The following is a 25,424-nucleotide window of genomic DNA, read 5'->3' on the forward strand; positions in this document are numbered from 1 at the left end:
ATGAAGCAAGAGGGTTGGGTGGGGGGTTGGGGGGTTTGTGAAAACAAACTAATCCAGAAAAGAGAAAACCTATTTGCTATTTTTATGTCGGTGCTAATAGTTAAAACGGATGTTGATTTCAATGTTTGTTTTACAAATTAAAACAATTTGCTTACGTTTGCAATTTAATTTCTTACTCAAATCAAGAAAATTTCGTACACAATTTTTTTAATCTATTTATTAATGCACCGGTGATGCCAATAACAGACGTTTTGAAATTGATTCATGAGCCTATCCTAGACCTCACACACTGTCATAGCAGATGTACCTAGCCTAACCCTATTTTGCATATCAAAATTGTGTGTTGCTGAAGCTATGGTTTTCACAAATGTGTAGAAGATGTAGGGTATTGTGCTCATCGGGCCCTTTCTCGAACGACAACTAAATCTCCGGAAAAAAAATTAACAATAACTTGAGTGATTACGATGAGATGTAAAATGGGAAGACAAAGGAAAATAAAACAAAGAGACTAGTTTGGTCTAGATTGCATCTTATATTCTCTTGAGCTAGTCACCCTTACCTCTAGACTTACAGACGGTTACCTCTTTCGCAGACATAAATGCTGATTGTTATAAAATGTTGAATTCGTCAATGATGCATAGGTCTTAGATAGGCATTGAGAAGTATATGAAGATGTTTGCATTAATGCTACAAAAACTGTAGTTATTTGACTGACTGACATGGAAAAGTCATGGAATATTTCAAATTTTCTCTAGGCCTATATTGGATTATTTCAGTTAGGTGTATGCTGGTTTTTCCTTTTTTTTCTTTTCTAATGTTCTGCTCAGTAATGTGGCATTAACTGTCATGGAAAAGTCATGTAGTGGTTAAAGTTGGATTATTTAACTTAGGTGTATGCTGCTTGTTTGAAATTTGGCAGTCACTGTCATGGGACAGTCATGGTTTCATGTTAATTACATACATTTTTGCTGTCTCCATCATGCAGTGATATGTAATTGCATAGAAAACATCATGGATATGTCATGGATTAATTGATATCTGTCAAAACTTGAGAGGGTAATGAAATTGGTTTTATTTAAAATTTGTATACACAAATTTGACAAGTGGTGCAGGATTTTGTGTAGTTGTGAGAACACCGCTCTATCAGAAATGTCCATTCATTGTCATGGATTTGTCTTGGATAAAGTAGATTGTGAACATAGGAAAGGAAATATGTACTAGAGAACCTGGTTTAATTAAAAAATTCATCTGCAAATTTGGATATAGTTTCCATGACCATCATGATGATAATGCTTTGTCATGGATTTGTCATGGATTAGTTCAACGTTTTGTTATTAGACAAGTTTTGATAAATACTCTTTAAACATAATTCCTTTACAAAACTGTATCTACATAAAAAAAAATAAAGAAATTCATAAACATTTCATGGTTGTGCTTAGCAGTACATGTTCTGCTATATTTCCTGTAGTTCTAAGAGAGAAACTGCTACCTTTACTGGAAACGGTTACCGTCAAATTTCTAATGTTCATTAATACTCACTCATGGCACAGGTGGCCTGCGGGGTCATGTGTGCTACGGCCATTATGTCTAATAAAATCACGAAATATGTATAGGCGTACTTTTGTATGAAGGCCAAGGGCCTACCGTGATAGGGACGATATTTCAACTTTGAAACAGTGGAAACTTTCTGATGTTTTATTTGACCACATAATGTAATATTTCCCATTTCATGAGAGTTAAGTTACATCTGTAGGTGTGGTGGGTGTCGTGACGAGCAGATTTGGATACAAAAATTTCACTTTGGCCTGCAAAATCAACTTTGTACCCATAGACCTGACTCGTGGCAATTTAAGGCCGTGAAATGACACCCTGGTCAGTTCGACCATAGAACAGAAAACAACAGTAATGACCAATATAATATTAGCTCACCACTATAAGTATTATTCTCTGTGTATTATATTAATGCATGTCAAAATAGATTGGCACTGGCATTAGGGATCACCAAAACAACAATGAGATGGATATGCCCTAGTTGGTAGTAAAAAAAAAACAGGACTTGTATTCCTGAAGTCCATTGGTTCCACTCCTGTTCTTAGCCAATAATGTCCTGTTCTTTCCTAAATCTCTATTCTTTCTTTTTGTATGATTTTTAAAGAGTTTGTAGATATAGTTAAGGCCTGATGGTGCAGTTTGGTTTCAGAATGGGTGATACATGCTTAGTTGATTGTTAGGTGAATAATTTATCTGGCATTATATGGCAAACTGCGATGTAAAAAGGTTTGAATTGCCATTAAATTTAAAACAGATCTTTTTTTTTTAACCCAGGAACCATAGTATTTTAAAAGAAACGAAACTGATGAGTCTTCAAACAGTGCTACACAAAATTTGAGCGCATAAATTATCCCCGTTCTTTAGTAAGCAGGCATTGAAGCAGTGCCTGAAAGTGAGTACAAATTTAACCCAAAAGCCTAATAATATCGAAGATTCTGTTATCTTGGGCAAATTTAATAATCCCAGTTGAGATAGTTGCTTTTAAAGGATGGCAGAATAGATCATGGCTTCTCAAGGCCTCCATAGCTTTCCTGCTTTTGCATTCAGCTTTTCCTCCTCCCACTAAGTCATTATGAGATTTATGCAAATTTCATGGGGAAAAAATTTATGATGAGAGTAATTTCACTTGTATCTTTCAGTGTTTCAAGGAAGCTTCATTGCTTCGTAAGGTCTTGTAGTTCCAGACGTTGTTGGACGGACCAATTGCAGTGAAATATTTCAAAATCTTTTAGAGAGTTGTCTCTGAGTTTGTAATTCGGAGTCAAAAGTTCTGTTTCTATATATCTCTATTGCTTTGTTGGAAAAGAAAACACAATTTACAAGATTTTCAGTCTAATGGAAGTGAGTCCTGCTTCATGAGGGACAGGACACAGTTTGAGGTGAATGGTGGGAAGGAAAGGAGGGAGGGAAGGAAGGGGCAGGGGGGAGGAAGGTAAAAGTTGATCAGTATGGGGAAAAGGGTTTCCCTGGCCTAAGAACGAATAGCTTTTTGAATTTGAAAGGATGCTTTTTATGTGGGGAAGGGAATGAGGAAGAGAATGGATATAGGTAGCAAGGAGGGGTCAGGTGTGGGAACAAGAAAACTGCAGCTGTGGGTTTTAGTGGGAAGGGGGGAAGGGGCAGCAAGAGATCAAAGCACTCCTGTTTCTATTTTTTGGTGCTATAGGTGGTGATAACTTTACGCCTGTGTCTTTGGAACTTTACATGCTCACATTTATCTTCTTTTTTCCCCACTTTTTTTATCTTTCTTTTCTTCGTTTTGGCTTTCTCCTTTGTTCTTTTGATCAACCAGTACTGCATTTTCTCTTTGTTCATACATGATCAAGTTTTTGGTCAGAATTTTGTCAATCATTGCACACGGCCTTTATATCAACTCTGGAAAGACACATATTTGGAAGCAGTTTTAATATTTTGATAACACTCCGTCTTTAGTGTTCTGTTGAAATGGTCATGGTCAGGGGGTGTCGTTTGGGAAAGATAGTGTTGTTTGGGAAAGATGGTGTCGTGTGGGAAAGATGGTGTCATTTCTAAAGGTTGGTGGTGTAGCTTGGGACGGATGGTGTCGTTTGGGATGGATGGTGTCGTTGGGGACGGATGGTGTTATTTTGGATGGATGGTGTCATATGGAAAAGATGGTGTCCTTTCCAACAGATGGTGTAATTTGGGACAGGTCGTGTTGTGACCACTACACAGTTTCAGTTATAAAATAGGATAACATTGATCTGGTTTGTAATAACTAGATTCAACTCGGGACAAACTTACAGATTGTTGTGAAAAGGGGATGTCGCTTGGGAAAGATGGTGTCGTTTAAGATAGGTTGTGTTGTGACCACGACACAACTTCAGTTATAAGCAAGTGTAAGATTGATCTGGTTTGTAACAACTAGATTCAACTAAGGAGATAAGTGCAAACATAGTCTGTTAAAAGGTGTTTTCTATGCATGTATCCACTATAACGTTGGTCTATTTTCATAGTAACAAAGTTTCACAGAGGAGCAGAGGATATCAATGAGAATTGGTTTAAGTGAAAACAGCTTTGTTGAAAGCCAGTAATTTGCCAGGGCCAAAAATAATATATTGAGGGGTTAAAAAACTTAGGGTTATATAAGCTATCTGATTATATGATTAAAGTGTACATGAGTGCATATATGTAGGAGGAGCCTTGTGAGTGTGATGCGTACATGACGGGTCAATGATTATGCATATGACTGTATGGCAATTCATGCATATATGAATATATTAGTGTATGTGATTATGAGTATATGTAAATGAGTGTATGTGTATACAAGGCCCAAAGGAATTAAAACGTTAATGAATGTCGTTGTCATATAGTTTGGAGGGGTGTATGAATACAAGTGAAAATACCAGCATAAAGTTAAAGTTTTGTAGCATGCAGGGGGGGGGGGGGAGTGTGGACTGTAACAATCTGTAGTAGGTTGTTGTTATACTCTGGAAGGGCATGTGCTTATTTTAAGCCGGTGTATGAGCAGTTCAGTTGCAGCTCATGTAGGGGGATGTACATAGCTGGTGAATGTATATAGAGAGAGAAGGGGAAGGGGCATGCATGGACTAAAGTAGGTACATGAGAATTCTTGTCATAGATTGTGGTGGCTAAGGGGGGGGGGGAGGGGAGGAGGGAGGGAGGGGATTGCTTGGACTAAACTAAGTGTTTGTATTTTTTAATTCAATTCTCATGAAAGCTCTTGATGCCTAATCAACATGTAAGGTGCTTTAATCTCTTAGACAAAGGTAAAGAATTGAATTGTCTTCCTTTGTGTGTGCAGTCTAGGATTGTTTGTGCTAGATTGGTATGTGGGTGGGGTTTATTATTTGTGAGTCTACCAGTAAACATCTCAGTTTTTCTTGCCTAATATTTCAAGTTCATGTTTTCATTTTGACTAAAGGTCTATTTACTTCATTCACTTTTAGGTGGTATCTGGCCAGTTTTTCTTCTTTCATGATTCCTAATTGCCGAAGGCAGAAGGAATCTATGCGATGGTGATAGCGTGTGCATGTGTGCGTTTGTTTTGCTATCTGACCGAGGACTTGAACAAAAGAATTTCAGGTCCTCGGTTGTGATTTCTAAAGAATCACCACGTCCTCGGAAGAATTCTATTGTATGGGGTATTGTTAAAGTTAGGGTACGTGGATTTGAGCAATGGAAAATACAATGGGGTCCTCGGTCTGAATGAAACACAAACATGTGTGTGTGTGTGTTACACTTGCTCGTAAACGCTCTAACTTCAGAAGGATAACTGGGGTACATTTAATATTTGGTATGTAGGTTCCCCTTACGTAGAACTGGTTTGGGACTGTTGTCGATATTGGTCAAAGGTCATTTGAGGTCGGCACGGGTCAAAGTCTGATTTAACTACCAAAGGAAAAAAAAATGCACAAGGATATTCTGATGTTTAAGGTGTGTAGAGGTTTATATGGAGGTAAACGCAGGCAGAGGGATAGTGGGGGGGGGGAGGAGAGAAGGGATTGGAGTTTGTACTTGTAAGCCATCCCCCACTACCAGTTTATTGAAACATTGCTTCACCATATATTCATGTCACGTTGTTGTACCATATATGCCATAAATGATTCTGGATCTGCTGTGCTTTAGGATAAAAATGGATATGCCTGTGAAATGACTTAGGTTTAACCTGTATTTAGTGTTTGATAATGTGTCATGCTGTTAGTTTTTTTATCGGTAATACACCCTTTTTCTTCTGTTTCCCATGGAATTCACTTTACGTAAAACACTGTTACGATCTCATGGTTCACAAGTATCCATGCCGAGGGACTGGGTTTCAGAATTATATTAAGTCGTTTGGTTTGATTGTCCTTACCCATGCTCATTCTTGGATTAGACAAAGTAGCCTATACTTGTGCTTAATATTTTCATGTAGTTTATATGTGTTGTTTGAGACAACACATTACCTTTTAAATGCTGTCAAGTCACATGCCTGTAAAAAAAGAAGTCACTCGATTTTTGTTATCCCAGTGAAAACCCATCGATTCTAATTTTGTAGTAGGAAGGAAGGAATCCTAGATTCCATACATCATTACGTGTGAGATATCACTTATGTTCACTGTTTTATTGCAAAAGATGTCTCTCAAAATAACCTATTTTCTGAAGATTTATGGCAGGTTGATATAATTACAATAAAACTATGAACTTTTGTTTTCATATTTTATAGTACCAGCATTTCAGAATACCCTGTTGGGAAATTGGTTTTATTAATGGCCCAGTATTGAAAACATAACCATTTGGGGGTTTTTCTTGACTTTTATCTACCAGAGAAGTCGTTTCTAAATCCTGTCTGTGTTTTGCTATGAAATTTCCTCTCTCTCTTCATTTTCATATATATATATGCAAATCATTCAAATTTGCAAAACTTCAGAGTTGCAAATAATTACTGTTTCTTCCGTAACTGACTGATATTTCCTGCTCTAACAGAAAGATGTGTCGTGATACTTTCTAGAGAAACTGGGATGTTTGCACCCCTATCATGACAGGTGAAATTTATGTTGGAATGTACAATCATACTCCTTAGCATCTGCCAAGGTGACTTAAACTATATTTTCCATGTTTTGGGTCTCAATTTGGAAGGATTTAAGAGAGGAAAAGACTAGTTGTGAGCTGCCAGTGTGAACTTCTTTCCAAAAGTTATAGGCCAATTTGATGACTGTCATTCGCACAGGAAGAGATATCTCAAACCTCATTGGCTCGGCTATCTGTTTAATGCAAAACATTATGTTCCATCTGTAAATAAGGCTTGTATGTGTCTGCAAAATATAAAAGAACCTTTTTCTTAAGATTATCGACCCCTCTCATCCCAACCGTCTCCCACTCTCCCCCCTCCCCCTCCGATCCTCTTCCATTTTCTTCATCACATCATATTCTTCATACTACTATTTTGTTTCCATTGCAAATTCTCTGTTTGGTTTTTCTGTGTGTTTAATATACATATGCATATTAATTCATGAATATGCATGAATGGATTATTGCCATGAATAATAATTTGAATGTGGATACCTTGAAAAATAACGGTTGCTAAACATGAAAGGTGTTTTTTTTTTTGGCGGTGATTTGGAGCCATTTATTGTCAATATTTGATTTTTTTTCTTCTTTATCTTTCTCTTTCCTTAGTCCAAGATTATTTAATTGCGTGAATTGAAAAACGTCTTCTTCATCATCGTCACGTTTTGAATTTATCTTTCTTAAGTTGTACAGTAACAGTGAGGCAACCAAGACAAAAAAAAAAAAAAAATACCAGTATTTCAACATTTCTTGCACTAGAGAACAGTGTTATTTGGACTTTCTTAATCTTGACAAATTTTTTTAATCATTTTGTTGCTTTTTGTCTTGTAACGCTATATTAGCAAAATATTGTGCTTTGTTGTACAAAAAAAAGTACAAAATATAAGAATTATAAACGGAATCTTGTTCACTTGTGTGATTTCTTTCTTCTTGTGTTGTGCTTCAGTCTAGTGCAGGTTGCGGCCCATGAGATATGTCTCAAGAAAAAGAAAAAAAGCAATCTATTTTACATTTATTTTTATTTATTTTTATTCATTTTATTCATTTATTTTACATTTTATTTTTCATCTAGCTGCTTAGAATTTATCTGCACTAATGATGCTGTCAGGTAGGTCTATTATCACCATTAATTCATAAATGCCTAAACCAACTTTCTGTATACTGGACCAGTCTTGAATGCGATTCGAGACTGGTTGAGTGTATAGAGAGGAGAATTGCTTCAGGATCGAAATGTTAGACACTGTTAGACAATCATGAAGTCATAATTAAAAGAAATGAAGACATGCCATGAGTATATGCAAATATGTTTATGGGCAAAGAAATTTCCCAAATTGCAAAGAACACTGTACAGTATATATAGCCTACTTTCAATCAGTTACAGCAGTAGTACTGTAGTACTGCTATCGCCTCGGTCCGCTCAGCCTCCTCGTAACGTCATCATCGGTCTCAAATCAAATTTAAGACCGGTTCCCCTCGTATTTATCCCCTAATTATCAACTGTACTGTATTGACATTATGTTTTTTTTGTGAATACAGATTAGTACACACACTTATTGCTTGAAAGTCCTCGGAATCAAAGGTTTGAAATCAACAGCAGGTCGTTGGTTACAGTAGGTGCGGTCCTGTCAATCTTTCACTCCTATAATCTGCCCCATTCATTCAAAAAGGTTGCCAACCCCTGGTCTAGGGTGACGAAATATTACATTGCTTTGATTTGAGGCAGCAGAAGTGGGTTTAATTTGGAGTTTGGTGGGGGTGGGGGTTGCACAGGGGAGCCAGAAACTGCATAACATTAATATACCTCTGCAATCCTTTGCGTTAATAATTTGAAAGCAAAAGAACGTGTGCGATGGCCGGGAATTGAACCCGGGCCTAATGCTTGGAAGGCATCAATGCTAACCACTACACCACCAACGCTCGCTGACTATTCCCCAATATAAGTTATTAATATAGAATGATTATGTTGTTATTGGGCCATTTATTACCCTCTTTTACAACGAAGAATTTTCCCCGAATTTGGAAGAGTTAATATCCTTCGGGTATCGATCTTTTAAGACTCTGTTTAATGTTACAGTGTTAAAAACAGTGCAATTAGTGCCCAAGTGTAATCTACCTTTCGTCGCGCGCTAGAGAGGCAAAAGACTTAGGTCTACGAGTATTAGACTTGTGGGGGCCTACGAAAATATGACTTAAAATGTTTAGTAAAAAATATGCTCTTATTGAGACATATTTTATATATATCCAGAAATTTTACGAGATTTAAATTTATAATTACTTAGCATACAATTTTAAGGAATTCTATTATATTTTTAACCATTAGTATTTTGGTCGAAAATATATAAACCTAAATAAAAGTGCAGTGATCAATACATGTGTTATGTACTGGGAGAGCGCGTATGAGATACGTTGAGCGTCCTCGTAGAAGAAGTAACGCTAATCAAACATGTGCAATACACACGTACAGTTCATAGTGTGTACCTGACAAATCAAATAAAATACTTGAAGGGCTGACAAAGATACAGGTAAATTTCCTCGACCCGGTCGTGTAAAGTACAAAGTTGGATTATTTCTGGAATCTCCAAGGTTTAGCCATTTGACGCATCGCAACCGTACAAGTTGCTGGTATTGGTAATAACATAACAGCAAATGTTTATGTCATCGAAATTGTTTCTTGGTACTCATTTTTTGGTAGGCCTACCGTTGTAGCCTAACATTTTGGTTGGAGTAGCCTAGGCTAACTCGATCCAACGTTAAGCTAATGACAGCCTATCCTAGCAATATGCATAAATATTCACCAGCCTAGTGTCTAGCTATTTAAGCTTTGGTCGAAGGGGTTTCTTACTGTCAGGTATAATTTACGATTCTTTGACACTTGACAGGTTTCTGATCTTGTCGTTAATGATATCGTTAAGCAAGTTGGCCAATGGTCTGGGTCTGGGCCTAGGCCTATGTTACTGAAGTTGTATTAAAATACAGTAACATATATTAAAAGTTTTGATGTATGTTACTGTACTAATTGCAATTTGTAGTAACTGGGGAACGCAGTACAGTTATTCTCTGCTCACAGTACTTTTCTCTGACAAAAAAATGGTGCTTTCCTCACACCAGATTTGTATTAAAATACAGTAACATACATTACAAGTTTTGATGTATGTTACTGTATTTTAGTAATTGTAATTTGTAGTAACTGAGTGAATGCAGTACCATTATTCTCTGCACACAGTACTTTTCTCTGACAAAAAAAATGGTGCTTTCTGCACACCAAATTTGTCAGCAGAAAATAACAGATTTTTTGTTGAGTAGCAGAATGGCTTACCGAACAAAAAGTTGCATCGACATCTGAGAGGATCACCCGGGGACCACTGGTTGATTTGACATGGAATGACCCTCCTACTACCCTTACTTAGGCTAACTCTATTGCTATGTTGCAAAGTTTAAATGGTAGTTTTGATGGGAGTTTCAGGTTGATAAAAGTTCCAATTTCTTATCAATTTCATATGGCATCTAGCCTATCAATCATAAACTTATAAGTATCACTTTTATTGTTTCAGATAATAAAAACTGCAATTTCAAGATGGAGATTCAACCAAACTTCTCAATCTACATCAATAATCTAAATGAAAAAGTGAAGAAAGATGGTAAGCTAGCCTACACTGTTTTCATAACTTTAAGGCTGATGATCTGGTGAGTAACACCATATAATTGGCAGTTACAAATTACCAGTTCTATTGCCCCTCAGTGGACAAAAGAAAGGTTGCCAGTATTTCAGTGATGTATATATATATATACATATATATATATCTCCTTTCACTGTTGGCTTATATGCCAACCTTCAGTCAGACTACACAGCATGAAATATTTGAAATAAATGTCCTTGGAGGGAATTCAACAGCTCTCAGCTACTATTTTTATTTTGATATGTGATAGATAATTATGAAATAAACACTAGAAACCCCAAAATGCTTTTTGGCTGGAACTTTTTTTTTCCTCCAGCCAAAGAAAATTTTGCATTTTAAGCACCAAACTGGCTATTCTGGACTTCAGTCTGATAAGACTTATGATTGCTTGTTGACTCAGTGTGGTAATGTCATAGTATACTAAGTATACACACAAGAAAAAGCAAAATGGGGACTATATGAAAATACCCTTTAATATTAAAGAATCCCCCTCCCCCTATCCCCTCCTCGTCAATACCCCTCCCATTCGAACTATTGGGAAATGTTTGAGAGACAATGCGAATGATTATGGCATTATTATCTGTTTAGTGTTAGTAATTTGTTTGAGAATCAAAATTAGGACTAAATCTATTTTGAACAAAATAACAAGTGACCTCAGTCTGAAAATTTGAACTGACAACATTAATTGTTCAAAAGGCAAATTCCGATTGAAATATTGATTCATCGCCTGTATATATTTGTTATTTCTTCCACGCAGAACTGAAGAAGTCTCTTTATGCAATTTTCTCTCAATTTGGCACCATCTTGGACATAGTAGCGATGAAGTCACTGAAAATGAAGGGACAAGCATTTGTCGTCTTTCGTGACGTTCCCAGCGCAACGAATGCCCTGCGGTCTATGCAGGGGTTCCCATTCTATGATAAGCCAATGGTAACATAGCCTTAATACCATCCCATTTATTTTCTGTTTTCTTTAACTTGATTTAAAGCTGCAGATGGCCTATTTCAGTCACAAGAAAGATTTGTCAAAATTGTGGTTAGCGACTTGCTTGACAAACACTGCTCAAATATACTTATTATATTGTAGTTTCTGTTGATTAGCCTTTTATATAAATAGAATAAAAATCCCTGCCATTCACATATGATCTTTTTGTCTTGTTAAGGCTATCCCAATAAAAATAACCTGTTCATTTATCGAGGAGCAAGAATGATATATGATTGTCTGAGCCAACGTTGTCTCATGCATGTGTTGTCTTGTTAACTCGATCGAACTGTGTTTCACTTCCAGAGGATACAATACGCCAAATCCACATCTGATGCCATCGCTAAGCTGCAAGGAACCTTTGTACCCAGAGAAAAGAAAATACCAGAGAAGAGAAAGCCAGAACCGGAGCCAGGTAGGAGGAGTCTTTATGAATATTTCAGTGTCCTTATGAATATTTCAGTGTCCTTATGAATATTTCACCCCAGTTGGGACAATTTCTTCTATACTGTAGTGTCATGTCCTGCTTCAAATCACTCTTATTGTAAGTACGAGCGGTATGAATATCATGTTTCTATCAGATCAAGGTATAGGAACTGTTTGTACTGTCAATACCAGTGGTTTGAAGCATGAAATTGGAGTACAGTTTAGAGAGGTATTAGCATTTAGGAAATTGTCCCAACTGGCTGGAATATTTCAGTGTCTTTATGAATATTCATTGTCCATATCAACATTTCAGTTTCCTTTTGAATATTTCAGCATCCTTATGAATATTTCAGTGTCCTCATGAATATTTCAGTGTCCTTATGAATATTTCAGAGTTCTTTTACTTAATTTTTAGTTAGTGGCTTACCATATTTAAAGAGCCGAGGTGTCTCTGAAAACCGTGCCAGCTATGAAAACATTACCAGCATTCAATGTTTTCTCCGATTTAGTCTATAACTGCATACCCTAACTAACAAGTAGTCTTCCTTCTCACAGCTCCTGCTCCACTCACAAAGAAAGGTCGTAAGGCTGCAGCCCAGGCAGCTGCTGCGGCAGCAGCTGCAGCTCAGCAGCCACAGGTACCAGCCGCCCCGCCAGTGGGCATGGTGCCCCCACTTATGGGACAGATGCCTCCTGGTTTGCCCGCCGGGATGATGAACCAACCTCCTCCAAATATGCAACAGATGCCAGTCATTCCTGGTAAGACCTGCTTCTCGTTTTCTTGAATTTTTTTGCATCATTTCACTTTTGCTGCTCCTATTTCTTATTTGTTCATTGCTTATATAATTTCTTTCCCAGTCAACTTTCGATTCAGTTTTTACACACATGAAATGCTCTCTCAACCCTTCCTTGTATTTGACACCATGTCGTCTCCCAATTGGCAAATATGCACGTCTTTTGAATTTTTTTATCTTGAGCAGATGTTTAAAACACGTTAAATACAACATTAAAGACTCAACCTAGAATAATATGCATATAAGGGTAGGAGTCTGGGACCAATACCAGGGCCCCTGTTTCCCTTCATGGTCCAATACGCACCACCTAAGCCTCCATTTAATGGTAAATCATTCAAAATTCATAAATCATTCCAGAGTTTTGGACCGACAGTGGTCTGGAAATCACAAAGAGCAGATGACTTGCCTGGAAACTGGTTACCATTTGATGAAAAGGGTTTGTTGCTAAATATTGCATAAACAGTTTAATTCTTTCCTGTTAGGTTTGATCAATAGTTATTCATTTCTCATTATTATTTTAGCTCCAGATGTCCCCAACTCCATTCTCTTCTTAACGAACCTGCCGGAGGAAACATCACAAGTTATGTTAGAGGTGCTCTTCAAACAGTAAGTTTTTCTCCTTTTGTCCGTCAGTCTCCTCTCTTCTTCACCATACCTTCTCCCACCCCCACCCCCATCCTCCCCCACCCATTCTAATCTTCCTGAAATCTCTGTACGCCGAAAAACAAGATATATTTGTAGCCTTGAAATCCATCAATATTCACACTGTTTTAATCTTTCTTTAGAGATATTGATTGTTTACAAAGCTGTAAAATGACTCCATCTTTGTTTATCTCCCACCGCCAGGTTCGATGGCTTCAAGGAAGTTCGTCTCGTTCCCAACAGACACGACATCGCCTTTGTGGAATTTGTCAACGAAGGTCAAGCGGGCAAGGCCAAAGACTCCCTGCAGGGTTTTAAGATCACCCCTACTAACCCGCTCACGATAGCCTTTGCCAAGAAATAGGGAACATTGTGAAGATCGTTTCACAACAACATACTCGCACTCTTTCTTTAACTCAAGTGGGAAAAAATTCCTGGAGTGTCATCACCTGTCTGATACAATCAATGGGAACGTTGAACATTAGATCGGTAGTCATTCTCTCAAGCTTTTCATTTAGAGAGGAATTACCGCTTCCTTGTTCTGACTTATCGATGTTCAATATTGAAACTGGAGGAGGGTCTTTATGTCTGTCTGGCAAGATACATGATTTGAACATTGGACACAAGTGAAGTAATAATTTTTACAAAGACAGTTAACAAAAGGCAAGTATTGTCTGTATCGATGGCATTGCACAAAGCCTTCTTTTTTTGTTTGTTTCTTAAACCTTTGTTCTTTGCATGATTGTTTTTATTTACTTAGTAGAAACTTTGAAGATACTTGGCATTGCACATTGTTATTTTGAAAGGCTGCAGGTACACATTGGTCACTAAGACTGTGGCTAGGCTGGATGTAGTTGCTGTATGACCATTGACCACAGGGGAAATAGTCATATTGGGCTTAGCACAGGGGGCCACAAAGTGTAATGGTCCAACTGGATACAGAAACATGGATTCTGCATTTTACAACAAGGCAGGCAGTCTGTTATTCTTTGACATGAATTAAATGGCTGTGTCATCATATGTTCCAAACAAGGCGCTGAAAGTCCCTCCTGGTTGCTTTTTCCCCCTACCAAGCACATATATTTAAATTGCAACATTGAAGGATGAGCAAGTATGTGTGAAATATTACAAACCAGCCCTTAGTCATGTTCTTGTGGTGCTTGGATGTAGTTTCATTATTTCATGACTTTTTGAATCAGTGCATCTATGGAATCAAATTTTCCATGACGAGTGTGATTTAAACGAGTGACCTTCATTAAATCCCACTTCTGACACCATTTCCTTCAAATTGACTTACTAAATTGAGAAAAAAAGAAAAGGAAAGGAAATGGCAGTTATTTGAACATAAAAATCTCATGGTGAGGGGTGGAGCATGGCACCATATGGCTCCACCATCTCACTCCTCTCCACAGCTCCCGTTATCGTCCCGTTATCGTCTGGTCCAACTTGCCGATGAGCGAGGTCATCAGCTCTGGTGTTTCCTTTAATGGTTTGTGTATGTCAGGTAGATAAGCTGTCGAAGGTCATTGCACTTTGACCTCTTTAGTTTAAAGAACAGTCAGCAAAGATTTTGTTTCATTGCACAATTTGAACAAGTCTTTGTATACTACACATGAGTTCATGAGAGGCAGAAAGTGAGAGAGCGAGTGGAGAAAATATGCCTTGTCACATTGGTAAAGGAGTTCCTGTCCTGCAATTAATATCCAACTTCTGTAAACAAGACACAGTTGTAAAAGTTTCTCATCATGTTATTTCCCATCATGTTATGTATTTTAACAACTTAAAAAATCTTAATTGCTCAGCAAAAATAAATATTCTGAGACATTCTTGGATGCAGATTAATATCCTATTTAAGGAAATAAGGATGAAAACGTTTTTCAAATGTTGGTCGCAAGTATGGATCATAGGTGAGTTTAAGATTGTCATCTTTCTTTTTTTTCTTTCGTGGTGGATGTGAAGGCAGGAAAAACAATGGTATGTAACAGTATTGTATGACATGCCTCTTCCATTGTACAGTAGCTGCGATACGCCAAGAGAGTCTCGTTTCATCTTTTGATTATTTTGTAAAAATAAATTTGACTGAAAATGCCAACATTTCTTTCTGTTTGTCCTCATTTTCCTTCTGCTTTCATCTTCTTTATTTTTGGCAAATCGATAAAAATAAACACACTCAGTAAATGAACGTTGACATATGCCAATATGTATATAAATGTGTGTGTTTATATCTATATATATATATATCTATATAGCCTATATTTATATACATATATATATATATATATATATATATATATAGCCTATATTTATATACATATATATATATATATATATAGCCTATATATATATATATATTTATATACATATATATATATATATATATATAAACATCAAAGGATAATAGGAATAACATTGTATTCATTTACGCTTACAATCACGTATTAAATTAGTAAAACACCGACCACATCTCCGATCCAAACGCTGGCTATATAAGAATCCTACAGAACCTGCAGTATGGGGATTCCATGTTGTTCGAGAGGGGTTGGGGTAGAGATATTTATTTAGAAAATGGTAATCTGGATAATTTATTGTAGACTGCTGCACTTGTACGTTTTGTATATATTGTGTTTTGAACACTAACATTTTAAAATAATATCTTATTACGTACTCACTTTTGATGTCATGTTTATAAATATTTATATTTATACTGGAAATAAATGATACAGTCGGTAACAAAATAATATAACAGTAATGCTGTAGACCTTGGTATGCTACTGGTAAGGTTTTCAGCAACGCATGGAATTCGTCAAGTACGGAAGCGTAGAAGGGACATTGCATTGACGAGTTACCGACTTGACAAAACGACAATTATCTGCAAATTGACGAGTTGTCGAGATGGTAATGTGACAAAATTTAGAAAATTGACGTTTTGACGAGATAACGGATCTCGTCAATGCAGCAATTTTCTGCAAATTGACGACTTGCACAGTTACTTCCATCTCGTCAATGCATCAATTTTCTGCATATTGACGAGTTGCACAGTTACTACCATCTCGACAAAATTACAAAATTCAGAAAATCTTGACGAGATCCGTTATCTCGTCAAAACGTCAATTTTCTGAATTTTGTCAACTTGTCGAGATGGTAGTAAGTGTGCAACTCGTCAATTTGCAGAAAATTGATGCATTGACGAGATCCGTTATCTCGTCAAAACGTCAATTTTCTGAATTTTGTCTTTTTTTTTATAATCGGATTGCAAAGATGTACACGTTTTGACGGATGTGACCGTTTTATCAACTTTGATGGTTAGACATGCAGTATCAGAAGTCACGTTATAGAGGATCGCCATTTTGTGAACAGTGTTTGAGGTGAAATTTCTACTTGTCCCCTTAATTGCTTACCTTTCCGTATTTAGATAGTACAGTCTGGAAGTGAAAGTATTAACTGTTTCGTAGTAAACACCAACAACAATACTATGTTAGAAACTTCATGCACCAACCATGTAACTTTCAAAAAGAACAACACTCGTACATACCAATAAGCTTATCAACGAATTAAGGAAGTAATGGATACGGCCTAATTCAACACTCTGGTATATGATGATGTCATCAGTGGCGGAGCGTCCATACAGTCAGGGGGCGGATCCCCCCCCCCCCCGGACTCAAATGGACAGCTGGCGCCCTTTTCAGCTGTTTACCACTTTTTACTTATTCGCGATTAGTGACTTTTTTTACAAAAATACCACAGCGCATGTACTTCCAACACCCATATTAACTTCCGAGTTGTCACAAAGGGTCGTTTCCGGCAAAAAAATTCTGTACGCTCCGCGCCAACCTGTCAGGTGGTGCTCCGCTTAGATAGTGTCGAAAGCGCCCCTTCAGACCATTCTCGCCCCCCCCCCCCCCCCGCGACCAATACCCCTAGCTCCGCCACTGGATGCATGTCATTTTTGTTTAGGTTTGCTTGAGTCTTCAGAAGATTGAACACTAATGATACCACAGTTTCCCATGACGGAGCTAACTAATTATTCTTCATGTTAAAACTGCATTACACTTGTTGCCGGGACAAATGGTGCTGAATGCTGATGTAATTGGTTCTCAATTCTTCGTAACGGATGGAAACAAGAACATGTTCTAGTTTAGTTTGGTTTAGTAGAAAAAGGATCAGGAGGGATAATAAAGTCCGCATCAAGGACCTTACTGGAGAGGGGAAAATGACTGGTTCAGTCACTAGAATTAAACACCCAACAACAATGGAAATTAGCATTTAGGCCTGTATTTGAGAATAAGTCATCAGAAATTTAAGCATCGTAAGCATCGTAAGCAACAACTCCCTGGTTGAAATAGGTTGAACCATGGAGCTATATAAACAGATAGCTTCATGGTTGAACCATGGAGGTAAAAACCATGGTTGAACCAACCAAAGAGCTACTTAGGCCAGCAACTATACACGCTGAAGGGTTTAGCAGTTAAGTAAATTATATTTAGCGCCCTCTTCTTTCTTTTGGATTAGACTTCTCACCCTCGCGTAAGTAAGACTATATTGCTATTCCACATCCAAAGTTATCTCGGTCTCTGTGATGTGCTTAGAATTTCAAAGTTCATCAATGCCTTGTGAATGAATAAAAGTATTATATTTTGCCAATAGTAGTGTAATTTGTGATTAACAAAGGGAAATAAATTTATACAATATTCTTGCTCGTCACACGATATTGTATACTGAACACTAAACGTTAGCCTAACCTACATATACAGTATGCACAAACATTACTTGCTGAGCAAAGTTATAGGATTAACGTTAGGCCTTTGCTGCGAATGTGTACGTCAGTGCCACACTGTACAACCAAAATCGATATTCAACATATTACTAGTCGACATATTGATACATGTAATGGCATATAAACATGGACGTCATGGTATATGTCCCTTCTGCATGATCAGTAGTGTAGGCTAGGCTGTGTTACAATTTCAAATAGGCCTAGGCCAGTGACACTAATTCTAGTAACACTTAGGCCTAGGCTAGGCTTTCTACTATTACTGTACTAACGTAGACCTGGCCTAGTATTACTACTATTAGTACTAGGCCTAAATGCAACTATAGGAGCTATCATAACATTCAAATCGCTATTATATAGACTAGATCTAATGATGTATTCACCAACCCATATGCCCAGGATAGTTAGAATGTCTTACGCAGGAACATGTGAAGATTCCTAGTTATGAACCTTTGCCACATGTAGCAAAAGGCAACATTAAGGCCTACATAGTTTACATGACACATTAATGTTATTTACCAATAAGACAAGCCCTTTGGCTACTTGGATTTCTGAAAGCTGTTTCAAGCTGATATTAGTTGCTAGGCCTAACCATAGTAGCTAGTCTAGTAAAATTAGTAAAGCATATAAGACTAGGCCTAGATGGAATGCATTTTTAGCACTTTCACTCAGTTAAGAAGGGAGAGCCCTAGGCTACCGACTGTCTGCAGTTGGGCATTGTACAGCCTTACCCTAGTCCATAGCTCTCGGATATTGTATATATGGAAAGGTGTGCAGTGGTGACTTTATGATTGGTAGAAAAAGAAATTGTTCCCCAGTCCCCACCAAACCCACAGTAGGCCTAAATATTGATACAAAATATATAACATTCTCCACTTATACCCCAATAAAATACAATATTTAATACACCTCCTCCCCAAACACACACAAAGTGACTGGAAGGTTGTAGCAACCTTGGTCTAGACTATAATATGATATTTGTAACTAACTTTTCCCCCCTTTCTGTTTGATTGCCTACTGCAGTAGTTGAGGACACCTGAAAGTCTTCACCATGGCTATCGTCAAGCCAATCCAGACTGTGAGGATAGTCAAGAAGAGGAGAAAGAGGTTCAGGAGGCATCAGAGTGACAGGTTTATGCGTGTCAAGGTGAGAAGCAAAAAAATGTTTTCCCGTAGAGGATCGGATATTGATGTACCCACTTTTTGAGTCGATTAAATTGATAAATGACACTCAAATCACATTGTGACAAAGAAAATAGAGTGGCCAAGTTTCATTTCAATTAATGAAGTCAAGGAGCAGGTAATAATTAATCGCAAAGTTTATAGAAAAGAACAAAAGTCACACACGCACGTCTTCCGGTAATAACTGGCTGCAACCCATTGTAAGGGCATGTGGTACTGTATGTCTCTTGTCATGCTTCCTTTCAGAGAATAATTTATCCTGTATGATATCGCAAAATGGTCACATTGCTATATGTGACCAAAGATGTAGGGCAGTTTCTTCACAAATGATCCTTTGTATTTTATATGAAACAACAATAAGAGCCTGTAAAATTGCTACACAAAACTTTGATGGTTGAATTATTCCCTGACGAGAACTAGAAAACATTAAAACAAAATCCAAATAAAACTGAAGGGAAGAGTTTCCTGATTGGCAAAAATGTTTTGAATAGATTTGGTTGAATTCAATACTTTTATAATCTCACATACATTAATAATTTGGTCGAGAAAGTATATGAGGGGGTGGGGGGGTGTCTTTCGATCAATTGCAACCTTATTTTGTATTATTGTCCTTGTGTGGGATCAACTTGTTGATAAAAGTCAGAAAGATGCTTCCAAGAAAACTGGTAAAATGGTAAGCATTTGCTGCCCTCCCCCCCCCCCCCACCAATTTCCCAGTAACATGGCAGTTTTTACCGTGTAGTGTTGAAAGAGTTCATGAAACCAATGGTGAATATTGGTATCCACTATCCTCTTAGATTTAACATTCTTCTTTGGCAACAAATATCCCAAAGCCAATCTACGTCTTGACTATTTGATGATCGAACAAAACGAACATTAAAGAGTAACAGCCTTTAATCTCCCTCTTGAATTTGCTTTGTGGTATTATGCAGCTAGTTTACTTCAAATTGCATATAATTCTGAGAAAGCAAAGTAGAACGATCAAAAAAATAAAACTGAAATACAAAGGTCCTCCCCCCCCCCCCCCCCGAACCCCTGAAACCACTGATTCTAACTTTAAATTGAGCAAATGTCCCTAAAGGTAGATGGTTATACTGCTGAAAACAAAACAGCAAAAAGCAAGCAAACTGCAAATGTCAGTGCACTAACGCGGAATAATTTATCTAATATTACATCGTAAAAATGCTGAGCAAAATGCTTTGTAAAATACTGTACAAGTGCAAATATGTATAGCAGTTTTTTGTACATAGGTACTGAAGTGATTTTTAAGGGAATGTTCAGGGCCTTCAAAAGTACTATGCAAATTTTAAGCACTAAATGATATCCTGACTGACAATGCCTTTCCTCCTCTTCTTCTTAGCCAAGCTGGAGAAAACCAAAGGGTATCGACAACAGAGTCCGGCGTAGGTTCAAGGGTATGATGAGGATGCCAAACATTGGTTATGGTAGCAACAAAAAGACCAGACATCTGTTACCCAACGGGTTCAAGAAGTTTGTTGTCCGTAACAAAAGGGTGAGAGCAGTCTTAAGAGATGTTTTATTCCTGTTATTTTTAAGAAAGGGCAGTGGGCCATAATGCTTATAGAAACTTGGTCTTTTGTTGACCTCTGTGTGATCCTATGTGGGCTATTGTCTTGAAATCTTATTTCTTGTAGCCCCCTTCCTGTCACAGGGAGGGGGTGAACATTCCAAATGCTCATTCCATTTATGGGTGATTGGCTTGGAGCCATGGTTGTTCTGTAAAGACACATAGTTGCCAATTTGTGTTTGTTTTGTAGTAAAAAAATAAAAGTTTCCAACTAAGAGGCAATCTGTAATACCAGACATCACAGTACAGTTTACTCTGTGCCAGGGGTTGTCAAGGTTACTCTATGCCAGGGGTTATCAAGGTTTCTCTATGCCAGGGGTTGTCGAGGTTACTCTATGCCAGGGGTTGTCAAGGTTACTCTATGCCAGGGGTTGTCAAGGTTACTCTATGCCAGGGGTTGGCAAGGTTACACTTTGCCAGGGGTTCTCATATATTATCTCTTTAGGGACAAAGGATAAGAGAAACAAAAATCCTCACTGCCACCTAGATTGAACAGTGTTGCAGGGAAAGCCAGAAGGTTGCACAAGCCCGAAGCATGCATTAACCCATTTTGTGCAAGATTGTTGATGTATTGTTTTCTGCGGGCTAGATGGGTATTTTGTTGTGAGTCAGATAAGTCCTTGGTCTGCTGCATAGAACCCTGTGCCACGCTAACCTACTTATGTTGATGAAATTAAGTCAGACCTAGAAAGAAAGTAGGCTGTCCTAGGAAAGCCCAACGAACTTTCTTATGCCTTACTTGTGACGCTAATACCAATGTTACTGTCCCTCTCCTGAGATATTTCATTATTCTTTATTTCCACATGAGGAGCCAAGGGAAGGAAGCATTTCAAATGACAGTTAATAAGTTCTCGAGTCTCCTTGTCCTCATTAAATTCTTCACCCTCAAATCGCTTCTTTTATTCTTCTTCTCAGGAGCTTGAAATGCTGATGATGAACAACAGAAAATTCTGCGCCGAAATATTCCATGGTGTGTCTGCCAGGAAACGTAAGGAAATCGTAGAGAGGGCCCAGCAGTTGGCCATCCTCGTAACTAATCGTCACGCTAGGCTGAGAGGAGAAGAACACGAGTAGATTGTTGTTTCTGTAAATTGCTTGTCAATGGAGTGAGAAATACATTTACAAATTGTACACAATAATGTGGATGGTGTCTTTTCTGTTGTCAAGAGTAACAAGATATAACATGTAAACTATAAACATATTGATATTGATTGGAAATTACCATGTACTAGTTTCACATGTTAAAGCGTGATTTCAAAGTGGTACTTGTTTTTCCTGTTATAGAGCATGATTTCAAAGGTGGGGAATTCAATGGTGAGATCGGGAATTCTCCAAACTGATTGGATTTTCAGTTAACTTTTTTTCGAAGGGCCAGAGGCGAATCATGGATTTCATGGAGGGGCTGTTACCCTGGGGTGCTTGAAGCTGACTCTTTGATGTAGGAGATCTTTGGATTGCCTCAAATTAAAAAATCATTTTAAGATGTCAAATGTTGCATTCTGAGGGTGTAATGATATTATTAGCTGTAAATGCAAGGTTGTACTGATTTTTGGTTCCTTGCTTTAGCAAAAGGAACCTATGTAGTCAGGTTGGCGTATGTGTGTGTGTGTGTGTGTGTGTCTGTGACACTTGCTGAGGTACGCTCTATCTCAATAAGGGAATGTTGGATTGAGGCCAAACTTGGACTATAGATCCGACATATGGAGAAGGTGTGCCCTATTGTTTTTGGTGCCCACAAAGGTCACCAAAGGTCAGTTATGGTCCAAAAACCGAACATATTAAAACTGCAATAACTCCCAGTGCCAATGTGCGACAAGGTTGATATTTTGGGAAAAGTTGTGAACTGGTTAGGGGAACATTTTCAAACTTAACGGTCATATGATCCGAGGTCACCAAAGGTCAATTAATGATAAAAACTAGTATTTTTGCGATAACTTGAGAACGAAATGTCCATTAGGGTTGGGAGTTGCTTCAATGTTATCCAATTGTCGACCCGCATCTGGGTGACCCTTGACCTCAATTTGACCTCTGGTGACCTTTACGTGTTTTTTGGGATTTTTAGTTTTGATGCTATTTTCAGATGTCAAAGGTACCTTCTGATCATAAATGTCAATGGGTTGACCCCGTGTGACCTTTATGTGTGAAGTTATATGGGGTCAAAGTTTTTCGGTCGGAGTTAGGATGGTTGTACAGACTTGTCGTTTTGTTTTTTGGAATCAGGAGATTAAACTACATCTGAAACCAAGGTCAAAGGTCACATTAGAAAAAATGTGCTTATTTTGGGAGGAAACGAGCAAAAAAGGAAATGTTTGGTTTTGATGCTAGATTTGGATATCAAAGGTACCTTCCGATCAAAAATGTCAATTGGTTGACACCCGTGTGACCTTCGTGTGCGAAGTTATACGAGGTCAAAGTTAATTTTCAGACATTTAATGCAACAACTCCCAGTTCCAAGGTGTGACATGGTTGATATTTTTGGACAAGTTGCAAATGGTATAGGTTAATATTTTCAAACTTAACGGTCATGTGATCCGAGGTCACCAAAGGTCAACTAATGTTAAAAAACTAGTATTTTGGGGGCAGAAAATGGGCAGAGAAAAAATGTTAGAATTTGTATAGTTTGATGCTCTAATTTAGGTCTCATCAATCAAAAATGTCAATAAGTTGACCCAAGGTGACCTTTGTATGTTAAGTTATATGAGGTCAAAGTTAATTTTCAGACATTTAGTGTAATAACTCCCAGTGCCAAGGTGTTACACGGTTGATATTTTGAGACAAGTTGCAAATGGTATAGGGGAATATTTTCAAACTTAAGGGTCATGTGATCCGAGGTCACCAAAGGTCAATTAATGATAAAAAACTAGTATTTTTGCGATAACTTGAGAACAAATTGTCCGTTAGGGGTGGGAGTTGCTTCAATGTAATCCAATTGTCGACCCGCATCTGGGTGACCCTTGACCTCAATTTGACCTGTGGTGACCTTTTCGTGTTTTGTGGATTTTTACAGTTTCGATGCTATTTTCAGATGTTAAAGGTACCTTCTGATCATAAATGTCGATGGGTTGACCCCCATGTGACCTTCGTGTGGGAAGTTACATGAGGTCAAAGTTAATTTTCAGACATTTAATGCAATAACTCCCAGTTCCAAGTTGTGACAAGGTTGATATTTTTGGAGTAGTTGCAAATGGTATAGGTTAATATTTTCAAACTTAACGGTCATGTGATACAAGGTCACCAAAGGTCAATTAATGATAAAAAACTAGTATTTTTGCGATAACTTGAGAACAAATTGTCCGTTAGGGTTGGGAGTTGCTTCAATGTAATCCAATTGTCGACCCGCATCTGGGTGACCCTTGACCTCAATTTGACCTCTGGTGACCTTTTCATGATTTGTGGATTTTTACAGTTTCGATGCTATTTTCAGATGTCAAAGGTACCTTTTGATCATAAATGTCAATGCGTTGACACCCGTGTGACCTTCGTGTGGGAAGTTATATGAGGTCAAAGTTAATTTTCAGACATTTAATGCAATAACTCCCAGTGCCAAGGTGTGACAAGGTTAATTTTTTTGGACAAGTTGCAAATGGTATAGGGGAATATTTTCAAACTTAACGGTCATGTGGTCCAACGTCACCAAAGGTCAGCTAATGTTAAAAAAGTAGTATTTTGGGGGGAGAAAATGGGCAAAGAAAATATGTTTGAATTTTTACAGTCATGCTCTATTTAGGTCTCACCGATCAAAAATGTCAATTGGTTGACCTCCGGGTGACCTTTGTGTGTGAAGTTATGTATACAAGTTCAAAGTTAATTTTTTGAAATTTAATGCAATTAAATCTCAATGCCAAGGTGTGACATGGTTGATATTTTGGGACAAGTTGTGAACGGAGTGGTGGAACATTTTGAAACTTAAAGGTCATGTCATCTGAGGTTACCAATGTTATCATATCTGTTGACCCGCTTGTAGGTCTCTTATATTTCTTACATTTTCGACGCCATATTCAGATCTCAAAAGTGCCTTTTGATCCAAAATCCGATCACATTTTGTGATCACAAAAGTGTTGGCTATAGTGTTGGTTACTTTATGGGAACATGTAGGACCACAATTACTTGGACTATTTGAGCCCAATCTTGCTTGATAATATTATGTGTATTGTCATATACCCCAAGCAAGGAACCACAGTGCCCTTGGGCTCTTGTTTTTTATGGGAGTTGGAAAAGAGGGTGTAAACCCATGGGTGTGGTCTAATTCTTCCCCAGCTGAATGTGAAACTGACAATTGAAAGAGTGGAGGGAGGGGGGTGGAGGGGCATGGCCACCACTGTCCTTCGGTCGTAAACCCAACAATTTTGGAGGACTGCAAATGAAATTTTCACAGTATCCTTATATCATGGTGCTCTAATCATACAAGGAGGATCGTAAATTTTTGGAGGTTGAACTATTAACTTCCCCAAATCTGTTGATTTGAAATGGAATGACTCAAAAGGATAATTATCATATTTAAGGAGAACATGGTTGAAAGTCAGGTAAACCAAAATAGATCATGGGTGGTTTATCCTTTTATCTGAGAGCATGAGTTGTCGTAACAAGTGTAACGATTTGTTGAAATAACCTCAGGATTTTTTACTTCCCAAGCCCCCTTACTTTGGCGAATTTATATTTGAAATGATTTCAGCACGTTACGAATCAAAGCCTACATGATCACCTCAACAGCGATATTATTGCGATTAAAAAAGTAAACGAGGAAATAAATCGACACAAAAATAAAACAACACAAGAACAACCAC

At 37.7% G+C, this 25,424-nt stretch overlaps 2 protein-coding genes across 3 annotated transcripts; both read left to right on the plus strand.

Moving 5' to 3' along the window:
* The first annotated feature begins 8,959 nt into the window (after window positions 1-8,959).
* LOC139982881 (U2 small nuclear ribonucleoprotein B''-like) lies at window positions 8,960-15,191 on the plus strand. Of its 2 annotated transcripts, none has more exons than XM_071996033.1 (7): window positions 8,960-9,101; window positions 10,131-10,217; window positions 11,014-11,186; window positions 11,544-11,652; window positions 12,219-12,422; window positions 12,979-13,063; window positions 13,304-15,191. In XM_071996033.1, the coding sequence occupies exons 2-7, from the start codon at window positions 10,154-10,156 to the stop codon at window positions 13,461-13,463; spliced, it is 795 nt and encodes a 264-aa protein (XP_071852134.1). In that variant the 5' UTR covers window positions 8,960-9,101; window positions 10,131-10,153; the 3' UTR covers window positions 13,464-15,191. The 2 variants fall into 2 exon arrangements, with proteins under 2 accessions (XP_071852134.1, XP_071852133.1); XM_071996032.1 differs by having other exon boundaries at window positions 9,054-9,207.
* Window positions 15,192-17,480: 2,289 nt separating this feature from the next.
* Window positions 17,481-21,779, plus strand: LOC139982883 (large ribosomal subunit protein eL32-like). Its single transcript, XM_071996037.1, has 4 exons — window positions 17,481-17,623; window positions 18,894-19,017; window positions 20,413-20,565; window positions 21,556-21,779. Exons 2-4 carry the CDS (start codon window positions 18,922-18,924, stop codon window positions 21,712-21,714), a joined length of 408 nt encoding a protein of 135 aa, XP_071852138.1. The 5' UTR covers window positions 17,481-17,623; window positions 18,894-18,921; the 3' UTR covers window positions 21,715-21,779.
* The last annotated feature ends 3,645 nt before the right edge of the window (window positions 21,780-25,424 follow it).

The sequence above is a fragment of the Apostichopus japonicus genome, chromosome 16 (genome assembly GCF_037975245.1).
Source record: "Apostichopus japonicus isolate 1M-3 chromosome 16, ASM3797524v1, whole genome shotgun sequence".
NCBI classification, from domain to species: domain Eukaryota; kingdom Metazoa; phylum Echinodermata; class Holothuroidea; order Aspidochirotida; family Stichopodidae; genus Apostichopus; species Apostichopus japonicus.

What these genes read in the sequence shown, in the direction of transcription:
- LOC139982881 (XM_071996033.1), top strand. Translation starts at nt 10,154, where the DNA reads ATGGAGATTCAACCAAACTTCTCAATCTACATCAATAATCTAAATGAA. An exon ending in ACAGATGCCAGTCATTCCTG is followed by an intron (nt 12,423 to 12,978) that starts GTAAGACCTGCT and finishes TTATTATTTTAG; the next exon opens with CTCCAGATGTCCCCAACTCC. An exon ending in TTAGAGGTGCTCTTCAAACA is followed by an intron (nt 13,064 to 13,303) that starts GTAAGTTTTTCT and finishes TCCCACCGCCAG; the next exon opens with GTTCGATGGCTTCAAGGAAG.
- LOC139982883 (XM_071996037.1), top strand. Translation starts at nt 18,922, where the DNA reads ATGGCTATCGTCAAGCCAATCCAGACTGTGAGGATAGTCAAGAAGAGG. An exon ending in ACAGGTTTATGCGTGTCAAG is followed by an intron (nt 19,018 to 20,412) that starts GTGAGAAGCAAA and finishes TCTTCTTCTTAG; the next exon opens with CCAAGCTGGAGAAAACCAAA. An exon ending in TTGTTGTCCGTAACAAAAGG is followed by an intron (nt 20,566 to 21,555) that starts GTGAGAGCAGTC and finishes TCTTCTTCTCAG; the next exon opens with GAGCTTGAAATGCTGATGAT.